This window comes from Terrapene carolina, unplaced genomic scaffold (assembly GCF_002925995.2).
Source record: "Terrapene carolina triunguis isolate 2854851 unplaced genomic scaffold, T_m_triunguis-2.0 Scaffold58, whole genome shotgun sequence".
Lineage (NCBI taxonomy): Eukaryota > Metazoa > Chordata > Testudines > Emydidae > Terrapene > Terrapene triunguis.
The window spans coordinates 20,425,129-20,449,028 of NW_020664409.1; the positions used below are offsets into that span (position 1 = coordinate 20,425,129).

The 23,900-nt window shown below is 39.5% G+C and overlaps 1 protein-coding gene across 1 annotated transcript in view; it reads left to right on the forward strand.

Moving 5' to 3' along the window:
- Positions 1-14,802, forward strand: part of CD226 (CD226 molecule) — a 40,780-nt gene extending 25,978 nt beyond the window's left edge. The window contains exons 5-7 of the mRNA XM_024218557.2: positions 8,324-8,435; positions 9,436-9,496; positions 14,665-14,802. Of these exons, the coding sequence (XP_024074325.2) occupies positions 8,324-8,435; positions 9,436-9,496; positions 14,665-14,802 (311 nt within the window). The remainder of the gene's footprint in view (positions 1-8,323; positions 8,436-9,435; positions 9,497-14,664) is intronic.
- The last annotated feature ends 9,098 nt before the right edge of the window (positions 14,803-23,900 follow it).

The following is a 23,900-nucleotide window of genomic DNA, read 5'->3' on the forward strand; positions in this document are numbered from 1 at the left end:
GCAGCAGAGGCAACATGTAACCAGTCGCTGCCTGGCACCTGCCTGCACTCACCTGCCACTTGCAGCATGCAGCCAGTGCCGTCTGGAAACAGGATGGGGGGCAGGGTCCTGCTGGCCAAGATCCAGCACGCAGCGGGGGATGTGCTAATGGACCAACCAGCATCTTCACCCCAAAACCAGCCTTGCACACCAACCCCCATCAACCACTGGACCGCCCCCCCCCACTCACCGCTGGTGGGCAGGCAGCTGGCGAGCAGGGACCCACCAGTACTGATGGGGATGGAGACAGAAAATGTGGGAAAATTTGTCCATTTTTAAGAATGTCAGGATACCTTCAGGAGGGCTTAAATACTGGACTGTCCCTTTAAAAATGGGACAGCTGGTGTCCCTAATTAAATCTCCCTGTCTCCTATAAATCCTGTTGTCCCGATGTCTTGCTAAATATGATCATGTCATAAAATTAGATGCTGGCAATAGTTATCCTTTTAATACCTCCATTAATCTGAACTTGCTTTTAATAAGAGCTGCAGTTAATGTCATTCACCTGTTGCTGACTATGGCCCAAACATCTAAATTTTGTATAACAACTCTGCATCCAGCTAATAGGTACTTTCCATCTGAACACATAAATAACCATTCATTCACTGACTATCCTGTCTCTGGTTTATAATTTCCTTTGTAAAAAGAAAATTCTTTTAGTATCAATTGCATTGTTTGCCTTTTTACATATAACTTGACAGGTGAATTTACTGAAATTAGTTTTGGAATCTCCTTTAAATCTCTAACCTTTAATTAAACTTTGGCATTTACTGAATTACTCTGCATGATCTAAAAATGCTTAAATTACTGTAACTAATTAAAGTGATTTGAGCTGAATTAGGACTAGAGGGAAAAAAATCAAAATTGTGTGTCTCTCTCTCTCTCTCTCTCTCTCTCTCTCTCTATATATGACAGGTTTCAGAGTAGCAGCCGTGTTAGTCTGTATCCGCAAAAAGAACAGGAGTACTTGTGGCACCTTAGAGACTAACAAATTTATTAGAGCATAAGCTTTCGTGGGCTACAACCCACTTCTTCGGATGTATATTGAGTGAAACATATCGAGTGTCTGTACTTGGCTACCTTGATTATCACTTCAAAAGTTTTTTTTCTCTTACTTAATTGGCCTCTCAGAGTTGGTAAGACAACTCCCACCTGTTCATGCTCTCTGTATGTGTGTATATATATCTCCTCGATATGTTTCACTCAATATGCATCCGAAGAAGTGGGTTGTAGCCCACGAAAGCTTATGCTCTAATAAATTTGTTAGTCTCTAAGGTGCCACAAGTACTCCTGTTCTCTATATATGAATGACACACACACACCATTCTCTTTAACTGAGAAAAGGCAAAAGGGCTTGTAGGTATTATTTTTGCATCTAAAGCAAAACTATAGATTTTTCTTATCCAATCTGCTAAAGGTTTTATTTGATTTTAAGATTTCTACTTTTGCCAAATGAGTTTTTGGTGCAGATCTGCATAAAGGGAAACCAGTTGGAGAGTTTAAGAAACTTACATTGCTAGTACTTGAATCAGAGACCACCATTTCCAAAGACAGCAGCTCTACGTTTGACTGAAAGGAGCTGCCATCTCCATTAGCTGTCAATAGCCATAGCGCTCTTTCCAGACTACTGGGCACCTGAGAAAACAATACTATTTCAACCTGTTAGGATATAGATATTTAAGCCTGTCTGGCCTATACTTTAAGAATTTAGGTGTATTCTTATCACTTAGCTAGTTATAGAGGTATAAAAGAAAGAATTAAAATCATTGTCTATTTGTGGAAGGGCCTTTTCTTACTGTGACAGTCTGAGGTCCTGTTTAGTCATATTGAAATAAGGCAATCTGGGGCTGTTAGGAAGGTGATCCGATCTATCACCTTCAGAGAAAGGAAAGAGCCTAGAACATGTAAAAGGAAATTTAGTTTGATAGTTTTCTGTCTGGTAAGAACTCACTTATCAATAGAGACAGCTGGAAAACCCTTATGTCTGTATAGATGTAGTTGTGAAATCCTCACTTCTGTATTGTTTTGTATGTTTATCAGCATGGTCTCTGTCTGGTTCTGTAATTGTTTCTGTCTGCTATATAATTAATTTTGCTGGGTGTAAACTAATTAAGGTGGTGGGATATAATTGGTTAGCTAATCATGTTACAATATGTTAGGATTGGTTAGGTAAATTTTAGTAGAATGATTGATTAAGGTATAGCTAAAAATATTACTATATAAATTAGTGGCAAACAGGAAGTAAGTTGGGATTCGAAAATAAGGAAAAAGAAACTTGGATTTAAGCTTGCTTGAAGTTCAGCCCAATAAACATCGAATTGTTTGCACCTTTGGACTTCTGGTATTGTTGCTCTCTGTTCATGCAAGAAGGACCAGGGAAGTGTGAAAGTGAAGGAATAAGCTCTCTAACACAACCCTTTGGGTAATGGCCATCCTTGTGGTATTTTAAGCTGTCAGGACTCCAAGGGGCTCAGGTTGCTGGCCCAGTGACGGGAAAACCAGGGAGACAATGGGTTGGATCAGGGCCCTTGAGCACAGCCAGTCCTTCCCACATTGTCTACCTTACATAGGAACACACCTCCCTTCCCTTGCCCTGCCTCATTCTGCCTCCTTGGTTGTTGCTAGATCCTGCCCTCTGCCTCATTCTGGAGGCAGCAGGGAAGGGTGGAAGGGAGTTTCAGACAGTCACTGTGGCAACAATAGCTCAGGGACAGGATAAAATCAAAATGCAGCCAAAAGTGGCTGCTGGGGAATGTTAGATGGGTGGGAAGCAAGATGCACATTGTCCAGTCAGTGTGGGCCCTTGTGGCTCTTCTGGTATGATGTGGGCAGATGGTATTAGGAGTTTGCCTTCTGCAGCAGGCAGCGAGAGGCGCGTGTGTTTGTGAAGACTATTGTAGGAAGACTGGAGTGAAGAGATAGGAACTGATGGAATTAGTTCTTTTCCCTCACCTTAGATTCCTAGATGAAATAAGTGTGCTTGTAGGACTTTTAGGAGTTAACAAAGCCCCTTTGCCTAAGCATTAACATGCATGTGTTGCTTTCTTTCCCTCATTTGCACACTGAGCTGTTCCAGCAGTGTGTAGTTAGCATATTATATGTACCATTCCAGCAAGGCATATAACAAGCTACAACAACCTCCTTACAGTGCAATAAAAACCTCTCATTTGGTCACAATGCACTGTAACTGTCTAGCCCATCAGTGTTTCCTTCTCAAAACAACAGTTAGTGTGTTGAAGGTTGAAAGACTTCACCCATGAAATTTTCAAAATCCCGTGAAGAAAATGTCAATACTACAAAACTGTTTTTCGTCCAACACTTAAGGAAAATGGGCCTGGCCTTTTGAACAGATGTAATACTCTCCCATCAGCCTAGCTCCTTTCATCAGAAGATAGGCATTAAAGAGACAAGTCTCTGACATGTAGATATTGTTTCTGTGAAATCTTGAAAGGTCAGTAGTTACAGTAGGGTTTGGTATATTTATGAAAACAAAAGCAGCAGGAGGGCATAATTCACTTCAACTGAGAAAAGGCGAAAAGGGCTTCTGGGTATTATTTTTGCTTCTAAAGCAGAATCTGTAGAATTTTCTTACCCAGATTTAACTAGGTAGCTGGTAATCACCATGTTCAAACTGTCATAAATCAGAGATGAGCCCAGCCTGATAACCCTGGAGCCAAAACTCCCCTACATTTTTGAGGGGCGTTTTCTGGTTGGAATCCACCAGCAGTGTTGAGCTTGATGCAGACCAACCCTTTCCTGAAGTTTGAGGGGATTTAGCATCTGATGTTCTGGCACAGATAATAATGAAATGCTCTATTTTAGCAAAGCAGCTAATATATGAACATGTTTGAACTTGCTCCATACAGGGCAATCTGTTTGTTTGTTTCTGCAGTTGCCTAAGCAGAAAATCCTTATGATATAGAGACTGACTAATGCTGTATAATATCTTGGAAGGAAACACGTCTTTCTCTTCTCCTTTGTCATAGGCATATGACAACTGCAATCAGGCTCAAAACACAAGGCCACAGGCTTTTCTATGTGTTTACAGTATGAAAGTCTTCAGCTCTTACAGTCTGTCAGAATGCTGTAATGTCCCTTGTCCCTTCAGCAATATAAACATTTGAATTTTCTTTCTTTCCAGTAGAACAATATTGAAATTAAAGCATGGGGTCTTTCTGTGGTTAGCATTTGCCCTGCAGTTTCCTGTGTGCACATCAGCATTGAAGAGAAGCTAGTGAACAAGTTACGGCCTCTGTTCATAGTTAACCACTGTCCACTTCCTTTGTCCTCCTAAGGATTCACCTCTGCTATGATGCCCCCAGAACACAGCTATCTCGTAATGGGTTAAGCAGGTGGCGATTTGTGATGACTGCTACTGATTGGCTTGTTTCACATAAACCGTGCATTTAGCTAGTCCTTGGTTAAACATACTCCTGTTATTGCTACCTTGCCCTCCCCACGTACTAGTCTGTTTCTTGCCTGTTTAAACTGTAAACTCTTTGGGGCAGGGATTGTCTCTTTGTGTCTGTAGGGTCTGTAGACCCGGTCTGGTTTAGTAATCTAGGCTCTAGTAATTCAAATAATAAATAGTAGTGATGTATCAGAGGGGTAGCCGTGTTAGTCTGAATCTGTAAAAAGCAACAGAGGGTCCTGTGGCACCTTTAAGACTAACAGAAGTATTGGGAGCATAAGCTTTTGTGGGTAAGAACCTCACTTCTTCAGATGCAAGTAATGGAAATCTCCAGAGGCAGGTATAAATCACTATGGAGATAACGAGGTTAGTTCAATCAGGGAGGGTGAGGTGCTCTGCTAGTAGTTGAGGTGTGAACACCAAGGGAGGAGAAACTGCTTCTGTAGTTAGATAGCCATTCACAGTCTTTGTTTAATCCTGATCTGATGGTGTCAAATTTGCAAATGAACTGGAGCTCAGCAGTTTCTCTTTGGAGTCTGGTCCTGAAGTTTTTTTGCTGTAAGATGGCTACCTTTACATCTGCTATTGTGTGGCCAGGGAGGTTGAAGTGTTCTCCTACAGGTTTTTGTATATTGCCATTCCTGATATCTGACTTGTGTCCATTTGTCCTCTTGCGTACTGACTGTCCAGTTTGGCCAATGTACATAGCAGAGGGGCATTGCTGGCATATGATGGCATATATAACATTGGTGGACGTGCAGGTGAATGAGCCGGTGATGTTGTAGCTGATCTGGTTAGGTCCTGTGATGGTGTTGCTGGTGTAGATATGTGGGCAGAGTTGGCATCGAGGTTTGTTGCATGGGTTGGTTCCTGAGTTGGAGTTGTTATGGTGCGGTGCGTGGTTGCTGGTGAGAATATGCTTAAGGTTGGCGGGTTGTCTGTGGGCGAGGACTGGCCTGCCTCCCAAGGTCTGTGAAAGTGAGGGATCATTGTCCAGGATGGGTTGTAGATCACTGATGATGCGTTGGAGAGGTTTAAGCTGAGGACTGTAGGTGATGGCCAGTGGAGTTCTGTTGGTTTCTTTTTGGGGCCTGTCTTGTAGCAGGAGGCTTCTGGGTACACGTCTGGCTCTGTTGATTTGTTTCTTTATTTCCTTGTGTGGGTATCGTAGTTTTGAGAATGCTTGGTGAAGATCTTGTAGGTGTTGGTCTCTGTCTGAAGGGTTGGAGCAGATGCGATTGTACCTCAGTGCTTGGCTGTAGACGATGGATTGTGTGGTGTGTCCGGGGTGGAAGCTGGAGGCATGAAGGTAGGCGTAGCGGTCGGTGGGTTTTCGGTATAGGGTGGTGTTAACGTGGCCATTGCTTATTTGTATGGTGGTGTCTAGGAAGTGGACCTCCCGTGTAGATTGGTCCAGGCTGAGGTTGATGGTGGGGTGGAAGCTGTTGAAATCATGGTGGAATTCTTCCAGGGTCTCCTTCCCATGGGTCCAGATGATGAAGATGTCATCAATGTAGCGTAGGTAGAGAAGGGGCGTGAGTGGACGAGAGCTGAGGAAGCGTTGTTCCAGGTCAGCCATAAAAATGTTGGCATATTGTGGGGCCATGCGGGTGCCCAAAGTGGTGCCACAGGTCTGGAGGTATATATTGTCACCAAATTTGAAATAATTGTGCGTGAGGATAAAGTCACAGAGCTCAGCAATAGTAGTGATGTATGGCAAGGGTTCTCAAGATCTTCAGTAACATGGACCAGACCTTAATAGTTTTTCTCATGGTCCGCTCTCCTCCCATTTTCAATTAATTAGTATCTCTGTGGCAATTACAAATATTGCTTACATGGAAAGAATATTAGGAAAGCACTTCAGCTGTCTTTTAATACATTTTAACAGATGGAAACCAGGAGGAGACACAGCACTATGTGACCAACCATGGTTTCCTGGATCAGTGTTTGAGAACTGCTGATATATAGTATCATATAGCTAATATAGTCTGTATAATAAAATATATAGTCCTCATTTTTAACAAATCAGAGATTATTCTTTCTCAGCCCATGTCTTCCTTACTGTTTGCTACTTTCATTTCTGTGTCACATCAGAATTTGAAAACAATAAGGTTATTTGGTTTTGCATCCTGTTTACTTTGGCCTAGATTCTATGCTCTATGTGCACAGAGGCAAAAAAAGCAGAAGAATGTATAAGGGAGCATTTTTTTCCTCTGCATATAGCTGGACAGAATCCCTCCCACCACTCGGTGGTATGTCTGTTCACACACTGGCTGTCACACTGTGGACCCTGCAGCATAGGAGGTGAAACCATCTGGCTAATGCATATGCTGCTGTTAACAGCTTGTGTTATCTGGGTGTGCCCCTAGCCCCTGCTCATAGGAGGAGGAAGCAGCGCATTGTGGTGGGTTGCACAAAGGCTGATTAGAAGTTCTGTGGTTTAACATACTGATTTTGATTAAAAGAAGCAGGGAAAAAAGTATCAAGAGTGTGAGAAAATCTATTCAGTATAACTACTGTGTGTGTAGTAAACAGTACTGAAGAGGGATAGTTGTATCATAGAATATCAGGGTTGGAAGGGACCTCAGGAGGTCATCTAGTCCAACCCCCTGCTCAAAGCAGGACCAATCCCCAACTAATTTTTTTGCCCCAGATCCCTAAATGGCCCCCTCAAGGATTGAACTCACAACCCTGTGGTTAGCAGGCCAATGCTCAAACCACTGAGCTATCCCTCCCCCCTGAAACACTGGGCTGAGACTCAAGAGATTTGAGTCTGCCACAGAGTTTTTGGGAGGCCCTGGGCAAGTCACTTCCCCTCCGTACTTCAATTTTCCCATCTGTAAAATTGGGATAATCACTTCTTACCTGTCAGGAGTGTTGTGAGAATATATTCTCATTTGTGGTGCTCAGATGACGGGAACTATATAAATAAATTGTGTGCAGGGCGGTCCCAGGATTGGGGGAGTACATATGTGTCTTATAACCATCTTGGCCATTTGAGTGCTCCTTGGCTACAGTTTGGGTCTGGCCCAGTAAGATTTTCAGAAATAAAATCTAAACATTTCAAGGAAAGTGAAGTCTAACATAACTTTGATTGTTAAGTGCTTCTCGCCTTGGTTATGGTTCTCAGAAAGTGTCTTTGTTTAAATAGTAGAACAGATGAATAGGTTCTCCAACCTTTTTTCAAACAAAAGCCCCAGGACATGGGATCTACCATAGGTTAAGGGGACACATTTTTGTGGAAATGCTTGTTAAAACAGTTTCCCCTATAGTTAGCATAGGAAATAACTGGCATGATTGTGTAGTAGTATCTGTTGGCAAATGTTGACAATGTAATGTTGACTGTGGCAACCTTTTTGGGGTCTCTGAAGAGATGACAAAGCTATTGGTTGTTCTCAGTCATGAGGCCCAGGAGGCTGAGTTTTGAGAGACTGTTGGACTATTTGTTTAGGATAACCTCTGTAGAGTAAAATCATAGGCCATATCTGGTTCTGCAATAACTTTTACACAAACTAGCATGTAGTATTTTTATTATTTCTTCCTGAAGAGATCTTGTCCGTGATATCAGACTCTGGTTTCCTCAGTGGGGAAAAAAATAAGCTATGTGATGCATTGTTTAGTCCCTATCTCTGTATTGTGGTCTCTCGCCTTTTGTGATATCAATGTAAACTCTGCTGAGAGCCCCAGAAACAAAGGTGACAGTGAAGAATTGCTCTTGGGTCCTGAGGGGCGGGAGGGAGGGCCAGTCTCATTTTCCCCATTAGCTTTCACTGAATATGTTTTTATCCATATAACTGTTGATTTGAACCTTAGTGGAACGTGAAGAATTCCTGCCTCTTCAAACTATTGATAATCTTTATTATTATCTTCTAGCAACTTTGGATCATCACTGGCATATTTTGCTCATTGCTGGAGGGGCTGCTGCCTCATTATTACTACTGGTCACCATACTGATCATCAGCGTCACCGTTGTTTATCGTAAAAAGTAAGCAGAATAACAGATCCAATTCCTTAACGACACCGAGTAGCTCTAAAGTCTCAAGGACCTCATATTGGATAGCCTTCCATTGACATAACTGCTAATACTCTAACATCCTCTTTAGAATTGGCTTTTTAAAATGGGGTGTGGAAATGTAGCAATTTTTTAAAATTTACCCCTTTTACTGGAAATTTGAAATGTCAACACTTGAAATATTCTGATGCTATAGCTGGTAGAAAACATTGTGAATGTTTCAAGATTTAAGTTTGAATTTCAAATTCTGAAAAATTTCAACACGTTCTAATCTTCATGCGCCTATGAAATGCTTTCATGACATAAACCACAACTGGCATGCTCTGTGATTACATGCTAAGGGATTAAGTTCTGAATTTATTTCCCACTTGAATGCCTTCCCCCCCCTTCCCCCAAGTTTACTGCATCTCCTACCAAATGACTAAAAGATGTTGAACCTAGATTTTATGTCTTTGTTTTTTGTTGAAGTGGCAGAAACAACAGCAACAAAATAATGAGACATCTCGTGGCCTCTTCCCCCCCCCAATAAAAAGAATTTTTAGAAAAAAGGTCATTTTAGCTAATTGGCAAATATGTCTTTACATTCACCTGAAACGGGGTTGGTTTTTAAAATGTATTATTTATGTCCCAACTTTGTGCTCAGCACTATACGAGACAAAGTCAAGTAGGTTATAGTCTATAACTCAGACGCAGAAACACTAAGCTGCCTAGATACCCAGAGGAGAGGCTGATTGGAGTTTGTTCTTTCTTTTGGTTTGAGTAAGAAGGTAAACCCAGCCCTCCATTATCTCTCTCATTTCTAGTTCTCCCTGGGAAACAAAATCCCAAGATGCTAGATGGCCTTTTAAGCCTTTTTTTGGTTATTATTTTTGTACTGATATTATCGTACAGATCTATGGTGCTAGAATTAATCTGCTAAACTATGTAAATGTGCATTTCCACTGTAACATTCCTAATGAATGTGTGTCACCAGAAAGAAAAGGAGAAGGATCATGAAGGCCCTGTCGAAAGCCCTGTACTCTACTCAGACCCGGGTAAGACTGGCCAAAGAACTACTTGCTTTTTGCAGAATTTTTTTCTTTGTCTTTCTTTTCTGACTAATTTAAACGTGACAACGTAAAAACAGTACTTTCTGCAGTTTGCACTTTAGATTGTACTCTTACTACTGGTGCTTTTTTCACTGTCTCCCTGAAATATGCTCACACTTGTAAGAGACAGCATGGTGTAGTGGTCTGAGCACTGATCCAAGCACCAGGAATTCCTGAGTTCTAATCCTGTTTATGGGCTAGTCATGCAGGCCACCATTCTCAAGTCAATGGGAGTTGCAGATGCTCAGCAAATCTCCAAATCCGGCCCTGTGTATTTGTCCTAAATATGGATTTATGGGCTGATTTTTGAGCTCCCATGTGTGAAAATTTGGCTTTAATATCTTTCTGAATTTCTGTTTCTCTTTGAATAAAAATGGATTGCTAGCTTAAGAGGAGTGCTGCAAGGGTTAGTTAATATTTGTTAAGGACTTTGACAGTATTAAACATCAAAGTGCTTACTATTTTGGCAGTGATTCTTCTGTGATATAAGATGTTAGATATGATTGCAAAGAATTTGCCTTTGGGCTTGAAAGCTAACCCCATCATTCCTCCATATGCTGCATGCATGTTTAATTTTGGAAACTAAAGGTAACCTTGGTTCATTCTATTATTTGATACATCTTCAGTTTGTCTTAAAAGTAATACCTAAGCATTTTGCATATGTATGCAGGACTTCTGCCATGGGAGAAGTGTAACAGGAGAACTTAGGTGCTATGTTTGGGGGTGAGATGTGAGTTCACCTACTCTAATTTTGTAGGGCAGATACCCAATTTTCAGAGGTTTCCCTCTTTTTTGTTCTTTAGAGGTGGGACCCAAACACTAATACTTATTTGTGTTCCTTCTGATATGATACTATATAATAAAAATATAATTAATATAATATACATCTTTATAGAGCCCTAAGAATGCTAAGATGAGGGAAGGGTGCCACATTAATTCTGCTTCTGCCTTTCCTCTTCATTGACCCTCAGTCCTGGCTCCTGAGGCCACCTTTGCCATCTTTCCCGCTGAACACTATGTAACCTTTCTCAGTGAGTGTGGGAGTCTCTTCCTGCTCCTCCCAGTCACCAGCTTGTACATGAAGCCACTATTAGTTGCATGGTAGAGATTTATTTAAAACTCCATCTGTACTCCTAGTCTTCGCTGCCTCCCTTCTGTCTTATATTGATCAGAAGAAGAGTGAAGCAGGCTGTAATGGGAGTACAGACCTCAGGGAAATCCCTGCACTCAGAAATCTTCCCTTTTTCTGTGCTAAGAAGCCCTAGTGGGACCCATTCCCACTTTAGGAACAACCTAGTTCATAAAGCAATTAATGCATGAGGAATCGCAGGTTTTTTAAGACTGGATGAATCGTGCAGTTGTTTTCGTCTATCTACTATAGCCCATTTGAAATTATTTGAGAACTATGATTTGAATAGCAGCCTAGTTTCCCCTGCTACTTGATCCTATAATGAAGTGTATTTGTATTTGTGACAAAAGTTGTTGGTTTTTTTGGTTTATTTTTATTTTGGAAATGAGTGAGACATAGCAACTACCTTGGCTCATTTTTTTTTTTTACCGATTACCACTTAAACACTCTGGACCAGATCCTCAGTTGGTGTAAATCTGAGGAGTTCCATTGAAGGCAGTGGGCCTACACTGGGTGAGAATCTGGCCCTTTATTCTCTCACGAAGGGAGGAATTGCAGTAGCGATTGCTATTTCTGGGCAAAATTATGTGATTCTGGTTTGCAGGGTGATCAGACTTTTCCGATGAAATCTTGGGCTGCATTTCTAACGATAGTCAGAGACTTTGAGAGGGGATTTTGGCAGCTGGAGAGAAGTGTCAAGTTTGGGGAGGGGAGAAGGGCTGAAAGTAGGGCTGTCAAGCAATTAAAAAAAATTATCGCAATTAAGCACACTGTTCAACAATAATAAAATGCTATTTATTTAAATATTTTTGGATGGTCTCTACATTTTCAGATATATTGATTTCAATTACAACACAGAATACAAAGTATACAATGCTCACTTTATATTTATTTTTGATTACAAGTATTTGTAATGTAAGAAAACAAGAGATAGTATTTTTCAGTTCACCTAATACAAGTACTGTAGCGCAATCGCTTTGTCATGAAAGTTGAACTTACAAATGTAGAATTATGTCCAAAAAAACCCCTGCATTCAAAAATAAAACAATGTAAAATTTTAGAGCCTGAAAGGGCTCAGTCCTACTTCTTGTAAAGCCAATCGCTCAGTCAAACAAGTTTGTTTACATTTGCAGGAGATGATGCTGCCTGCTTCTTGTTTACAATGTCACCTGAAAGTGAGAACAGGCATTCTCATGGCACTGTTGTAGCCAGAGTCGCAAGATATTTATGTGCCAGATGTGCTAAAGATTCATATGTCCCTTCATGCTTCAACCACCATTACAGAGGACATGCGTCCATGCTTATGATGGAATCTGCTTGATAACAATCCAAAGCAGTGCGGACCAATGCATGTTAATTTTCATTATCTGAATCAGATGCTATGAGTAGAAGGTTGATTTTCTTTTTTGGTGGTTCGAGTTCTGTAGTTTCCGCATTGGAGTGTTGCTCTTTTAAGACTTCTGAAAGCATACTCCATACCTCTCCAGTTTTGGAAGGCACTTCAGAGTCTTAAATCTTGGATCGAGTGCTGTAGCTATCTTTAGAACTCTCACATCGGTACCTTCTTTGTGTTTTATGAAATCTGTAGTGAAAGTGTTCTTAAAATGAACATGCTGGGGTCATCATCCGAGACTGCTATAACATGAAATATATGACAGAATGCAGGTAAAATACAGCAGGGGGCATACAATCAGTCATAAATTTAATTAATGCATTATTTTTTTAACGAGCATCAGCAGGATGGAAGCATGCCCTCCCAGAATGGTGTCCAAAGCATGAAGGGGCATATGAATATTTCGCATAACTGGCAAGTAAATACCTTGCAATGCCGGCTACAAAAGTGCCATGCAAACGTCAGTTCTCACTTTCTGGTGATATTGTAAACTAGAAGAGGGCAGCATTATCTCCTGTAAATGTAAACAAACGTGTTTGTCTTAGCGATTGGCTGAACAAGAAGTAGGACTGAGTGGACTTGTAGGCTCTGAAGTTTTACCTTGTTTTGTTTCTGAGTGCAGTTATTTAACAAACAAAATCTACATTTGTAAGTTGCACTCCCACGACAAAGAGATTGCACTACAGTACTTGTATGAGATGAATTGAAGAATACTATTTCTTTTGTTTGTAATTTTTACATTGAAAATATTTGTAATAAAAATAGTATACACTGATTTCAATTACAACACAGAATACAATATATATGAAAATGTAGAAAAATATCCAAAATATTGCACATTTCAACTGGTATTCTATTGTTTAACAGTGCAATTAAAACTGATTAATTGCGATTAATTTTTTGAGTTAATCGCGTGAGTTAACTGTGCTTAATCGACAGCCCTACTGAAAGTGTGTTTGGTGGCTAGGAGGGAAGGAATGGAGATGATTTGCCTTGAAGAAGGAAGGGCATGTGTATTGGCACTGCTTGCCAGCTAGGAGGGGATAATAAAACATACTTCTCCTTTCACCTCTTTCATTGTTCATTGCCATCCTTCATCCCTTCCCTTCTAACCCTGCTCTCCACTCCATCTCTCATGTAATGGTGCAGCAGATGAGGAGATGGAACCACTGTGGGAGCACCCTGTCAGTCTTCATCCTGTTTCAGCCAGAACAACTTTGCAATCAGGACAATCTGTGAACCCAGATATCTGGGCACCCTGTTTAGCTGGATACATTTGAATGATTTACTGGCTTATATACAAAGAGCAACTCTACCTGCCTTTTAATCAGTTACGTTTAGTTTAATAATAATACAAATACTGATGTCCCTATCTTTGTGGCCTGCAAGACACCAAAGAAGTTTAAAGATAATAGCAACTCACAGAAGTGTTGTGAGCATAAATACTCGAATGACTGTGAGGTACTCATATACTACAGTAACAGAGGCAATATAAGATAGCTTCTGAGAACACAGTTTGAATTATAGAAGCAGCTCGTCTCAGAGATCTAAAGCAGGGGTTCTCAAACTTCATTGCACTGCAACCCCCTTCTGACAACAAAAATTACTACATAAATCCAGGAGAGGAGACCGAAGCCTGAGCCTGTTCAAGCCCCACAGCCCCATGCCAGAGAGAAGCCAAAGTCGAAGCCCAAGGGCTTCAGCCCCAGGCGGCAGGGGAGCGGGGGCTGTAACGAATCTTTAGCGTATCTGGCACATAAATATCTTGCAATGCCGGCTACAACAGTGCCATGAGAATGCTTGTTTTCACTTTTAGGTGACATTGTAAACAAGAAGTGGGCAGCATTGTCTCCTGCACATGTAAACAAACTTGTTTGTCTGAGCGATTGGCTGAACAAAAAGTGGACTTATAGGCTCTGAGTGGACTTATAGGCTCTAAAGTTTGACATTTGTTTTATTTTTGAATGCAGTTATTTTTTGTGCATAATTCTACATTTGTAAGTTCAACTTTCATGATAAAGAGATTGCAGTACAGTACTTATAGTAAGTGAATTGAAAAATACAGTTTTTAGTTTTACAGTGCAAAAATTAATAAAAAATAAAGTGAACACTGTACACTGTTGAAATTGAAATCAATATATTTGAAAAGGTGGAAAACATCAAAAATATTTAAATAAATGGTATTCTAATACTCTAATTTTTTTAACCATGTGATTTTTTTTTTAATTGCTTGTCAGCCCTATCCTAGATGTTTTGAGAAAACTCTGGAACTGTTTGAAATGTTCAGAATACTAAAAGTACCAACTTGTTCCAGGTTCCTCCTCCCATCTCTGTTCTCTCCAACCTTACCTTCACTACTGCATTATCTTCTAGTGCTGTAAATGAGATCTGGGCCCAAACAGCTTTTCTTCATTTTTCTGACATTCCTATTACTGTTATTCCGAGGGCATCCAGAGTCCAACACCAACAGGAGCTCTTGAGCTTTAGCTCAATTGTGAGCATCTCCCTTGATTAAATAAAGTGTGGCTATCTAATGAACCACTGATTTGCAGTTCATTGTTGACATTTTTTAATGGCTTTATGTTCTTCTAGCCCGGTAACAGTTATGGAAGATCCAACTTTCGGGGCACACCAAACAACAGAAGAGGAGTAGCATCAGTATCTGGGGAGATGGACGAGATTTATATCAACTACAGAGACTTCTCACGCAAACCTAAGACAAGAGCATGAGTTTCCTTCTCATGTCTGAATAAAGTAACCAACGTAGAAGTACAGGCTTTGGATCATAGGCTTTATTTTCTTTGTACCAGACTGACCTTTATTTTTTTTAGTCTCCATCAGCTAAGTGACTTTGATTTATCAGTGCAGCAAGAGATTATTTGTTTGTCTATAATTTACATCTTCTGAGCCTTTATCTACATTTTAAACAATCATTTTGGCAGGGAGGGAGGGAATAAATTAAGAGGCCAAATTCAGAGCTCGTGTACCTCCCATGGCACTGGAACTGCATCTGCCTACACCAGGTCTGAATTTGAGCCTGAAAGTTTATATGAATGAGTGAAGCAGAGGGAAAATGTGTTATTTTCTGTCTAGATCCAGGTATTTAACATCTGCAGTGGCACTTTATATTGGGTGCTTTAGAGAGTGGCAGCAGAATGAAACTGTTTTTGCCCACGGTAACATAATACCTGCATGTGAAGTGACAAGATCAAATACATCAGGTTTCCTCTTGCCCAGAATAAGAAGGGTTCATAGGAGCTCACCATCCCCCCCCTCAATGGCCACACAAGATGTTCTAGCAGTCACTCCGGTCCTTATGGTTGAGAAAAAGAAAGAAATCTGGCCCTGAGGCCCAGCAACACACTCAGGTGAAAACAAAACACAAAGACTCAGTCACTGACAAGTTATATTTAATAATAATTTATTATAAGGTTTGGTTGCACAAAAAATAAATGAGAACAAGGAGGATACAGGAATAAATGAGGCAAAGCAGAAGAAAAAAGCATGATTAAGAACACTTACAAAATGATATGTATACATACACATACATATATGTGTATATATTCTGCAGGAACCTGCAGAAGAAAACGTACAATAATAGAAAGAAAGAAACAAACAAAACCAGAAGGCAGACCTGAGAATTAGGGTCTACGCATCCTGTTGGCCCTTTACACAAGTGCTTTTAGTGGAATGTCTCTAGGCGTGCGCAGGACAGCCACTTTAACATGAAGGAGGAATCCAGGTAAGTGAGTGCTATCATGAAGACTAATAGTCACATACAGCTGCATACTATAGTGCCTCAACATACCGTATACTGTATGTCAGGCTGATTAGTCACGTCTGCTTGGCCTGGTGCTCCCTTTCTCTTTAAACATTAGTGAAAGTGGTATTGAACTTGAATATTTCTGGAAAGGGGAAAAAAGTTAACATCATTCTTCCTAAGCATTAGTTACCAGTTCCATTGAGTTTGGCAGGGAAAGAGCATTGACAGCAGCCTGAAAGCTAAAAGCACATTATAGTTAGCCTCTGCCGACAGAAGGCTATTTTCATGTGAATAAGAAAACAGTGGTCTAGATTCTTCTGGTCATTATGTGGACATGGGTGTCCCAAGCTATTGGGGAGGATCACAGCATTGTGCAGCTAGCCTACACTTCAGCTAAATTGAAGTGTTGTAAGACTAAAAATTCCTTCAAACCTAGCATTGAAGAGCTTCATTGTTTACCATGTCAAACACCATTAGAAAACATCTCTCGCTCTTTCTTTTGGATCTGTGTACTACTCAACAAATACCTATACACATCATAAGGGGTACTTTTATTTTTTTCCACTGACTGAAGGATTTAGGAAATGTTAGCACATGAACGATGAAACTGCATCATATTGATGAGGATACACAGAAAGGTACTATTAATAAGTTGGGTATTTTTTTTTTTTTTACCTGAGTTATCACGTCATACCAGATCATTGCAAATTGTGCACAGTATTACAAGTAGAACCCTGTATCAGCGGCCTTTTCTCTAACCTAGATCTGGTGATCCCATTTATACTCAAATGCCAAGCTGTTAATATAATGAATTCCACTAGATTTATGTTTCCCAGTCAGAGCTCCGGATGCCTCAAGATATAATAACCACAAAGTTGGTAGTGCTCCCCTGTTTTTTTAGAAGCAGAGTTTTCGCTCGTAGTGCATCCATACTAGTCTAAAGAGTTGTTTTTACCGAGGGTGAAAAGGTGGGGGATTTTTTTTAACTTGAATAGCTATAGGATCAGTTTATTTTGGTTTGTTTCTTGTAAGTGTCCTTGATATTTCCTTGACATGGTATCTGAGGCCATTATAACATTTCTGTGTACATTTGTTTTTCAAAATAATTGAACATTTTCCAGATTTTAGGGGAAAAAATCTATACTGCACATCTTGGCATTTTGTTTAATCTATTTTAATTCAAATTCCACAGATGTTTTGCTTCTACGAAGACAGTATACAGGGAAAATTGTATCAACACATCACACATAGCATAATAAAAGTAATATATTAATCCTTTCCAATAAACAGACCAAGCAACAGCTTAATTTTGTACCATTATCATAAAGCTATATCAGTGAACAGCAGCTGAACCCCAGATGACACCATTAAAAATACAACCTTGTCAATATCCTAAACTGGCAGCAAAATCAGTAAGTTACAAAAATCTCTTAAGACTAAAGAGCCTGGCTTGGACGGACGGACGCACGCACACACACACACACACACACACACACACACACACGTGTTTGCAGAAGTTGTCATTAATACATCAACATTGCCAACAGACAGTTTCTTTTCTAAATATAGGGAAAAACTTTGCTACCACTGTGGAGTAACTGTTGGCCAGTGCTGATTTTTTTTAATGGCAATCACTGTAGGTGAAGAGTCTAAGCACAGCAGTTAGGGGAGTGGGATTTAAAACCTCTTAAAATGTATGAGTGTGGCTTGAGGGACTGTCTGTGGCAAAATGTGCATTGTTTTAAATTAGTGTTCTAGGTACCCACTCTGAAATGAGACAGCTCATAGGGCACTATTTATGACTTAGATAATCAAGCTCAGAATTTCACATAATAGGACCAAATTACATCCTTAGCAAATGTAAGAAATGCAATGCCTTTTACAGGTGCTTATTTCCTCTAGGGCAAAAGTATGCAACTAAACTTTGCAATCTCTTTTGAACAGTAAAATAGCAATGATAAACACTGAAAATAATGATTGAAATAAGTGTGATTTCTCTCTACAGCTTAAAACAGTTTTAAAAAAATCAATGTCCCACAAAGATAACAACAAACCCCAAACAGCAGCCAGATTATGGAATTTATTGAAGGCTGTTACAGCATTACTTATTTAAAAATAACCAAACAACCCCAGGCTCCAGAAACATTACTTAAATAAATAAAGCTTACAGGATAAAGCATATTTTCATTAAACAAAAGAGATATTTAATTTGTTAATCTTTAATTAAGGGAACTCTTAGCAGAAAACTGGAATTATACTGATAGAAGCTTTTAACAAAGGGGAAAAATGGCTTTTCTTCAATGACACATTAAATGTGCTATGGCTAGTTGTATTCATGTATGTTGTACACAAGGACAGAGACGTTTAAAGGAGAAGTCCTGTAATTGATGGCATTATGAAACCTTTTAAACTTAAATACATGTCTCTTGAAAAACTGAGTCCTCCAAAGTAAAATAGTATCTGAAAGTGGCCTATTCTGGCAGCACTTCACCCTGCAGAGACAGCCATCTTCCTCGTTCATGAAAAATAGAAAGTGGATTGAACTCCCACTTTAAGGTGCTTTGGGTAGATAGTATAGCAGGGAATTGAGATGCTTTACTGAAATATTTCCTTTAGCTTTCTTTATTCTTAAAAAAATGCTGATGTGTTTTAAAGACAATAACTAATCTGCATCCTGCCAAGGCCTCCATCATAACTTCCCACTTTCTGTTCCTCTTGGCTATTCCTTTCTCTCCTGCCCAGCAGAGCGCATTTTGTCCGCTAGTAGTTGGAGGTGTGAAGGAACGTCTGGAGGGTTTGTTGCTGAGAGGGGGAGAGGAGGGAGCTATAAGTGTATGTTAGGTTGTGCTTGAAAGATTGTCAGGCAGGGAACTTGGGATTTGGGGAAAGGTCTGGGCTGAGCTATGAAAAGAAACTGTTTCAAATAACAGATCCTAGGGTGAAGATTACTTATAGTCTTAAAACTTCTGGAAACCATGAGGCAGATTATTTCTCATATCTACTTTACACCCCTGAAGTTCCATTTAACTCATTAGGCTAAGTGATTGTCATGTGGCGATGCTTCACTGAAGTCCAAGGAGTGACACTGATTGACACCAGCAGAGTTACCATGTACCTCACTGAGTTACACAGGTATAAGTGAGAGGAAACCCAGGCTTTAAATGCTTCCACTGAATTCAATGGAGTCGTATTTGTTTATACCAGGGCTACAATTAGTTGCAAACACCTTGGTTCTCCAATTAAATCTAATTGTTAGCTCCCGTCTTTAATGATCATCGGGTAGCAAGATGACTCTCTCCATGTTCTGAGAAATTTTATTTTAAATCTATTAATTAATTATGAAATTAACACCACTGAGCTGTTAAAAATGATGAAATTGTGAAATTTTAGAAATGTGCACATTTCCTTTTACATGTTTTATGTCTAGTTGGACACCAACCTGAATAATTCAGGCTCCCAAGATAACCCCTGCTCATAGAATTATTTAGATGATGGGTAAAATTTTCAGAAATATCTATATGATTGAGACTCCTAAGTCCCATTTTTCAAAAGTGACTTAGGCATTTAAGAGTATAAGTACCACTGACTTGCTATGAAACTTAAGTGCCTAACTACGAGATTGTCTATGGTATTTAGACACCTACAGATGTGGATAGGCAAATTGTCATATTTTCAAAAGCACTGAAGCAGGTTACATGCCTAGCTGGCATTGGAATCAATAGGAGATAGGTGCTGAACCAGCTTTGGTTCATAACCAGGTGTTACTCACTTCTGAAAATAGAACGTCTTCTCCTAAAGCACTCAGATGCATTTGAAAATGTTACCTGATGTTTTAATCAGTTCTCAGAAGAAAGCAGCTCAGGTGTCTACCTCCCACAAGCTAAGATATACCTGGAAAAATTTAGATAGCTCATCAATGCTGGAAAATATGGACCTTTGGGTAAGTAAAATCTGCCACACGTTGCTGAAACACATGGCGGTTTGATTTCCTAATTTTGAAGGTTCTGAACAAAATGTTGTATTGAATATTTCCAAAATCTAGTCACCGCCCTCAGGGCTTCCAAGACTGAGCTGAATTCTATTTCAGAGTGAATGATGCAGTTATCATGCGACCCTGCCTTCTGCTAGCACTGTGTCTAATACAAAGGTGCATTCTGGGCGCTGTTATTTTTCCATCATGTGGGGTACTAAAAAAAAAAAAAAAAAAAGTTTTACCTTAGTTAAAAAGATAAGTTTGTTAGTATCTATGGTACAATAGTCCCTTATGCTTTGGCTTGGCAGAATTCAATTTTTATTTTTTGTAATTTTTGATACATAATATCAATGTTTATTTGTAAGCTTATTTTTAATTCATTTAAATTTTCACTATCATTAAATTATGGGGGTGGAAGCAACATCCTATGTCAAAATAATCATCAAAATCTAAGTTCACAAACAGCACTTTTTGTACTGTGACTATTGATAAATGTTGCTATTATCAATGGAAATACTTTTTCATCAACGTGTGTGTACGGCGAAATCAATGTTTATAGACATTTACCAATTAAAAATCTAATCCTTTCTAGCCTGCCTATACTTTATATGGGAAATAACTGGAATACTAGAAATACTGAGGTAAATTTATAAAGTTATCTAAGGCAATCGGCATATTTTTATGAGTAGCCACTTTCCTGGTAATACAGCCAGTACTGAGCAAAGTTGAAAGTGCTTATGAAAAAAAGTGGAAATAGCTGTGAGACCCTGGGTGCCTCTCTATGCCAAGTGGAAGAAGGCACCACCATACCATAACTCACCTGAAGTGTCTCACACTCATTATGACAACAGTGAGTTGGGGCAATCTATGTGAAAAAAGGCATCCTGAAAGGTGGTATATCAAAACTGGTAACATGCTAGTCATTAATATTATTGCACGATTTAGCTACAGGTGGTGTATAAAGAATTATAGCTGTGTGCTGGATATATGGTCTTAAAATGTGTTTGGCCAGCAGTGCATAAGCCTAACCCAGCCAAAGGAATGTTGTTTCATCTGCTTCACGGTGTTGTCAATGTAAATTGAGCAAGGTGAGGACAGACACAATGGAAGTACATTTATAGTAAATACAGCCATCAAACTAGCAGGTAGGGGAGATGACCACTTACCGATTACAATGGGGTATGTTATACCCCCAGGAAGCCTTCCTGGTTCTTAAAACAGAGACAATAGACTTTGGAAAATATAAGCAGAAACAGAAAGCCACATTGGCACCTATCACCTGAGGGACACAAGGGGCCAGAACTCTTGAAATCTTGATCCTTCAACCAAGGGGGGAGGAAGAAGAGGGGCTGAAGTCTCTGGAAACTGATTGTAGGTGAGAAACCTGCTTAGACAAAGATTGTAACTTGCTGAAGTTAAGTTTTAGTCACTAGAAAGTATATTTTGTTGGTAACCTTTCATATCTCTTTCACTCCTACTTGACATCACTTCAAAAACTAGTGATCAGTAGCACATTAGCCATGCTAAGTTATCAGGGCCGGCTCCAGGCACCAGCTTAACAAGCAGGTGCTTGGGGTGGCCAAGGGAGAGGGGCGGCAGGTCCCTCACTCCGTCTAGGAGCAAAGGACCTGCCGCTGAACTACCGCCGCCGATCACGGCTTTTTTTTTTTTTTCCCCAATTGCCGCCGCCAATCGCTTGGGGCGGCAGAAATGCTGGAGCTGGCCCTGTAAGTTATAGTCAAAGTACATTTTGCCATATTTTTTCTTTTATTTGTTAATAAGAGTAGCGTATATTTCAGTTCTGTTTAAGTGTACATTCTGCCAACACCATATTTTTTCACAACTTAAAGAAGGTATTCAAGAAAATAAATATTTTAAGGTTTAATACTATATCCTGCAGAAGATGTAAAACCTCCATAATTGTGCACTAATGTATCATGTAGGAAATTTCTCACTAGACTCTTTCTGTGTATCTGTGGCCAGAAGCATGAGAACTGAGGGTCCTCGTGTTTTCTTACTTATAATTGCAGACACTGTTTTTATTCATATAAATGTTTAATCCATTTCTGAAATGTTCCAAGTTATTTGCTTCAATAAAATCTTGCATCAGTGAGTTCCACAAGCTAAACCAACTATAAATAAGTTTCTTTCATCTAGATTAAATAATGCATTTTAACGTGAGTGCCGATGTTCTTATTTACCCCTTTCCATTATACAAGAACACCTGACTGACCCTCTCTGCACAAATTATTGTTCTGTAGGAGCTTGATCCTAGGAGTTGAGCACAAGGTGCCAATCTCAGCTCTCATTGAAGCCAGTGGAAGTTGAACACTTTGGTGGGGTCGAGTACCCAAAGTTTCCACTGGATTCAACAGGAGTAGAGGGTACTTTGCAGGATCCAATGCTCTATCAGTATCATATCTCCTAAAGTATCCTAATCCTTTTAAATCTTTCCTTGTTTTGACTCCTCACCCCATTCCATGCTTCTAATCTTTTTGTTGCCCTTCCCTGAGCGCTCTGTTTACTATGCCCTTTTGGAGATGAGGGGACCAGAGCTGAATGCAGGATTGAGGATGAGTACATTCCATTTATTACTGATTTTCTTTCTACAGACTAAAAAAGTGCAATACAACTTTTACAAAAAGCACCTCCAGAATTTAGATGCTTGATATCATTGTCTGTCATCTGAGGAAGCTCAAAAGACTCCAATATTAATGTTGTTACAAGGATAGCTTTATTTTGTACCATGTTCTGTTCTTGCTACAAGAACAGTCCTGACAATAGATGTGTAACTGCCATCTTTGTTCTCATTATTGGTGTAAAATTGTCGAGAAATTGGATTAATTTTATGCTGTCTTTCTATGCCTGCTGCAGTCTTTGTTACAAGACAATGAAATATATATTGAGAACAAGACTATAGCATACATTAAAAATGGGGGATAACTTTGCTCAGAACTAAAATAGTTACATGAAAAATCCTTTGTAAAATGTATCAATTCCCCTGACTCTCCTAAGATTATAACAAAAGAACGAGGCAAATCTATTCATTCTCATGACACTTTCTACACAGAAAGATAAGGCGGAAATGGTGAAAACTTAACCCTTAGTGCTGTTCAGAATGAAGTGTGAAATTTGTGAAGTTTGAGAAGGGTTTGAACTTCATTGAGCTTAGGTTACAAGGTATAACTGAAAACAAATCTATTTTCAAATGGGTTGTAACTCCAGCCAAAAGTTAGCCAATAGGGTCAAAGTTAACTTAAAAGGAAAAACTGTGCTTCATCTACAAGAATGTTGTTTTCCTCTTTATTTTTAAATGACTAAACATTTTAAATAAAAACAAACTCTTTACAATGAATTTAACATCTTTCTCTAGATCTTCTCTAAAAGTCTACCAAATATAGTGAACAAACTGCAGAAGAAAGCTACAGAAAGATGTCTTATGGCAAAACTTTCACTGACATGCATGGAGTAAGGATTTTTACCTAGAAGCATAGAGGTAGGGTCCTAAATCCATATTTAAGCACATAAATAAATGGTTTCATTTTTAAAAGTGATGAGTACCCATCACCGCCCATTGACTTCATTGCCTTGTGAGTGTCTTGCCTCTTCCACAAACTCATTTTTAATGCTACAGCAGGACATTCAGTATACATTCATGGACCATTCAACTACCAGTGTTGTTCCTCTGTGTTTTAGTATTCATTTTATTCTAAAGAGTATTTGTTTTACTTGCTCACTCATTTCAAATATCAGACACCTTTTTTTCATAAAGTCAAGAATAAGGACTATGCTTGATATTAGAAGCTCAAGACTTTATCTCCAGAAAGCACTTATGTACTGCATCAAATCTTAACCAGTTCACTTGTAAAACCTGTGTCAATGCAATAATGGATAGCACAGCTACCTTCCACTAGTAAATTATAGGCTAACCCCTTAGGCTTTTCTGCGGGGGAGAATGTGAGAAGCTAGGATTTGTTTGTTGTGCCGAAAGTTGTTATAGGAAAGTGTCACTAATTGGACTGATGTACTAAAAGGAGTCATTCTATTTCTGGTGCTGCCTCCTGGTAATCTTTAATTAAACAATGGCTTTCT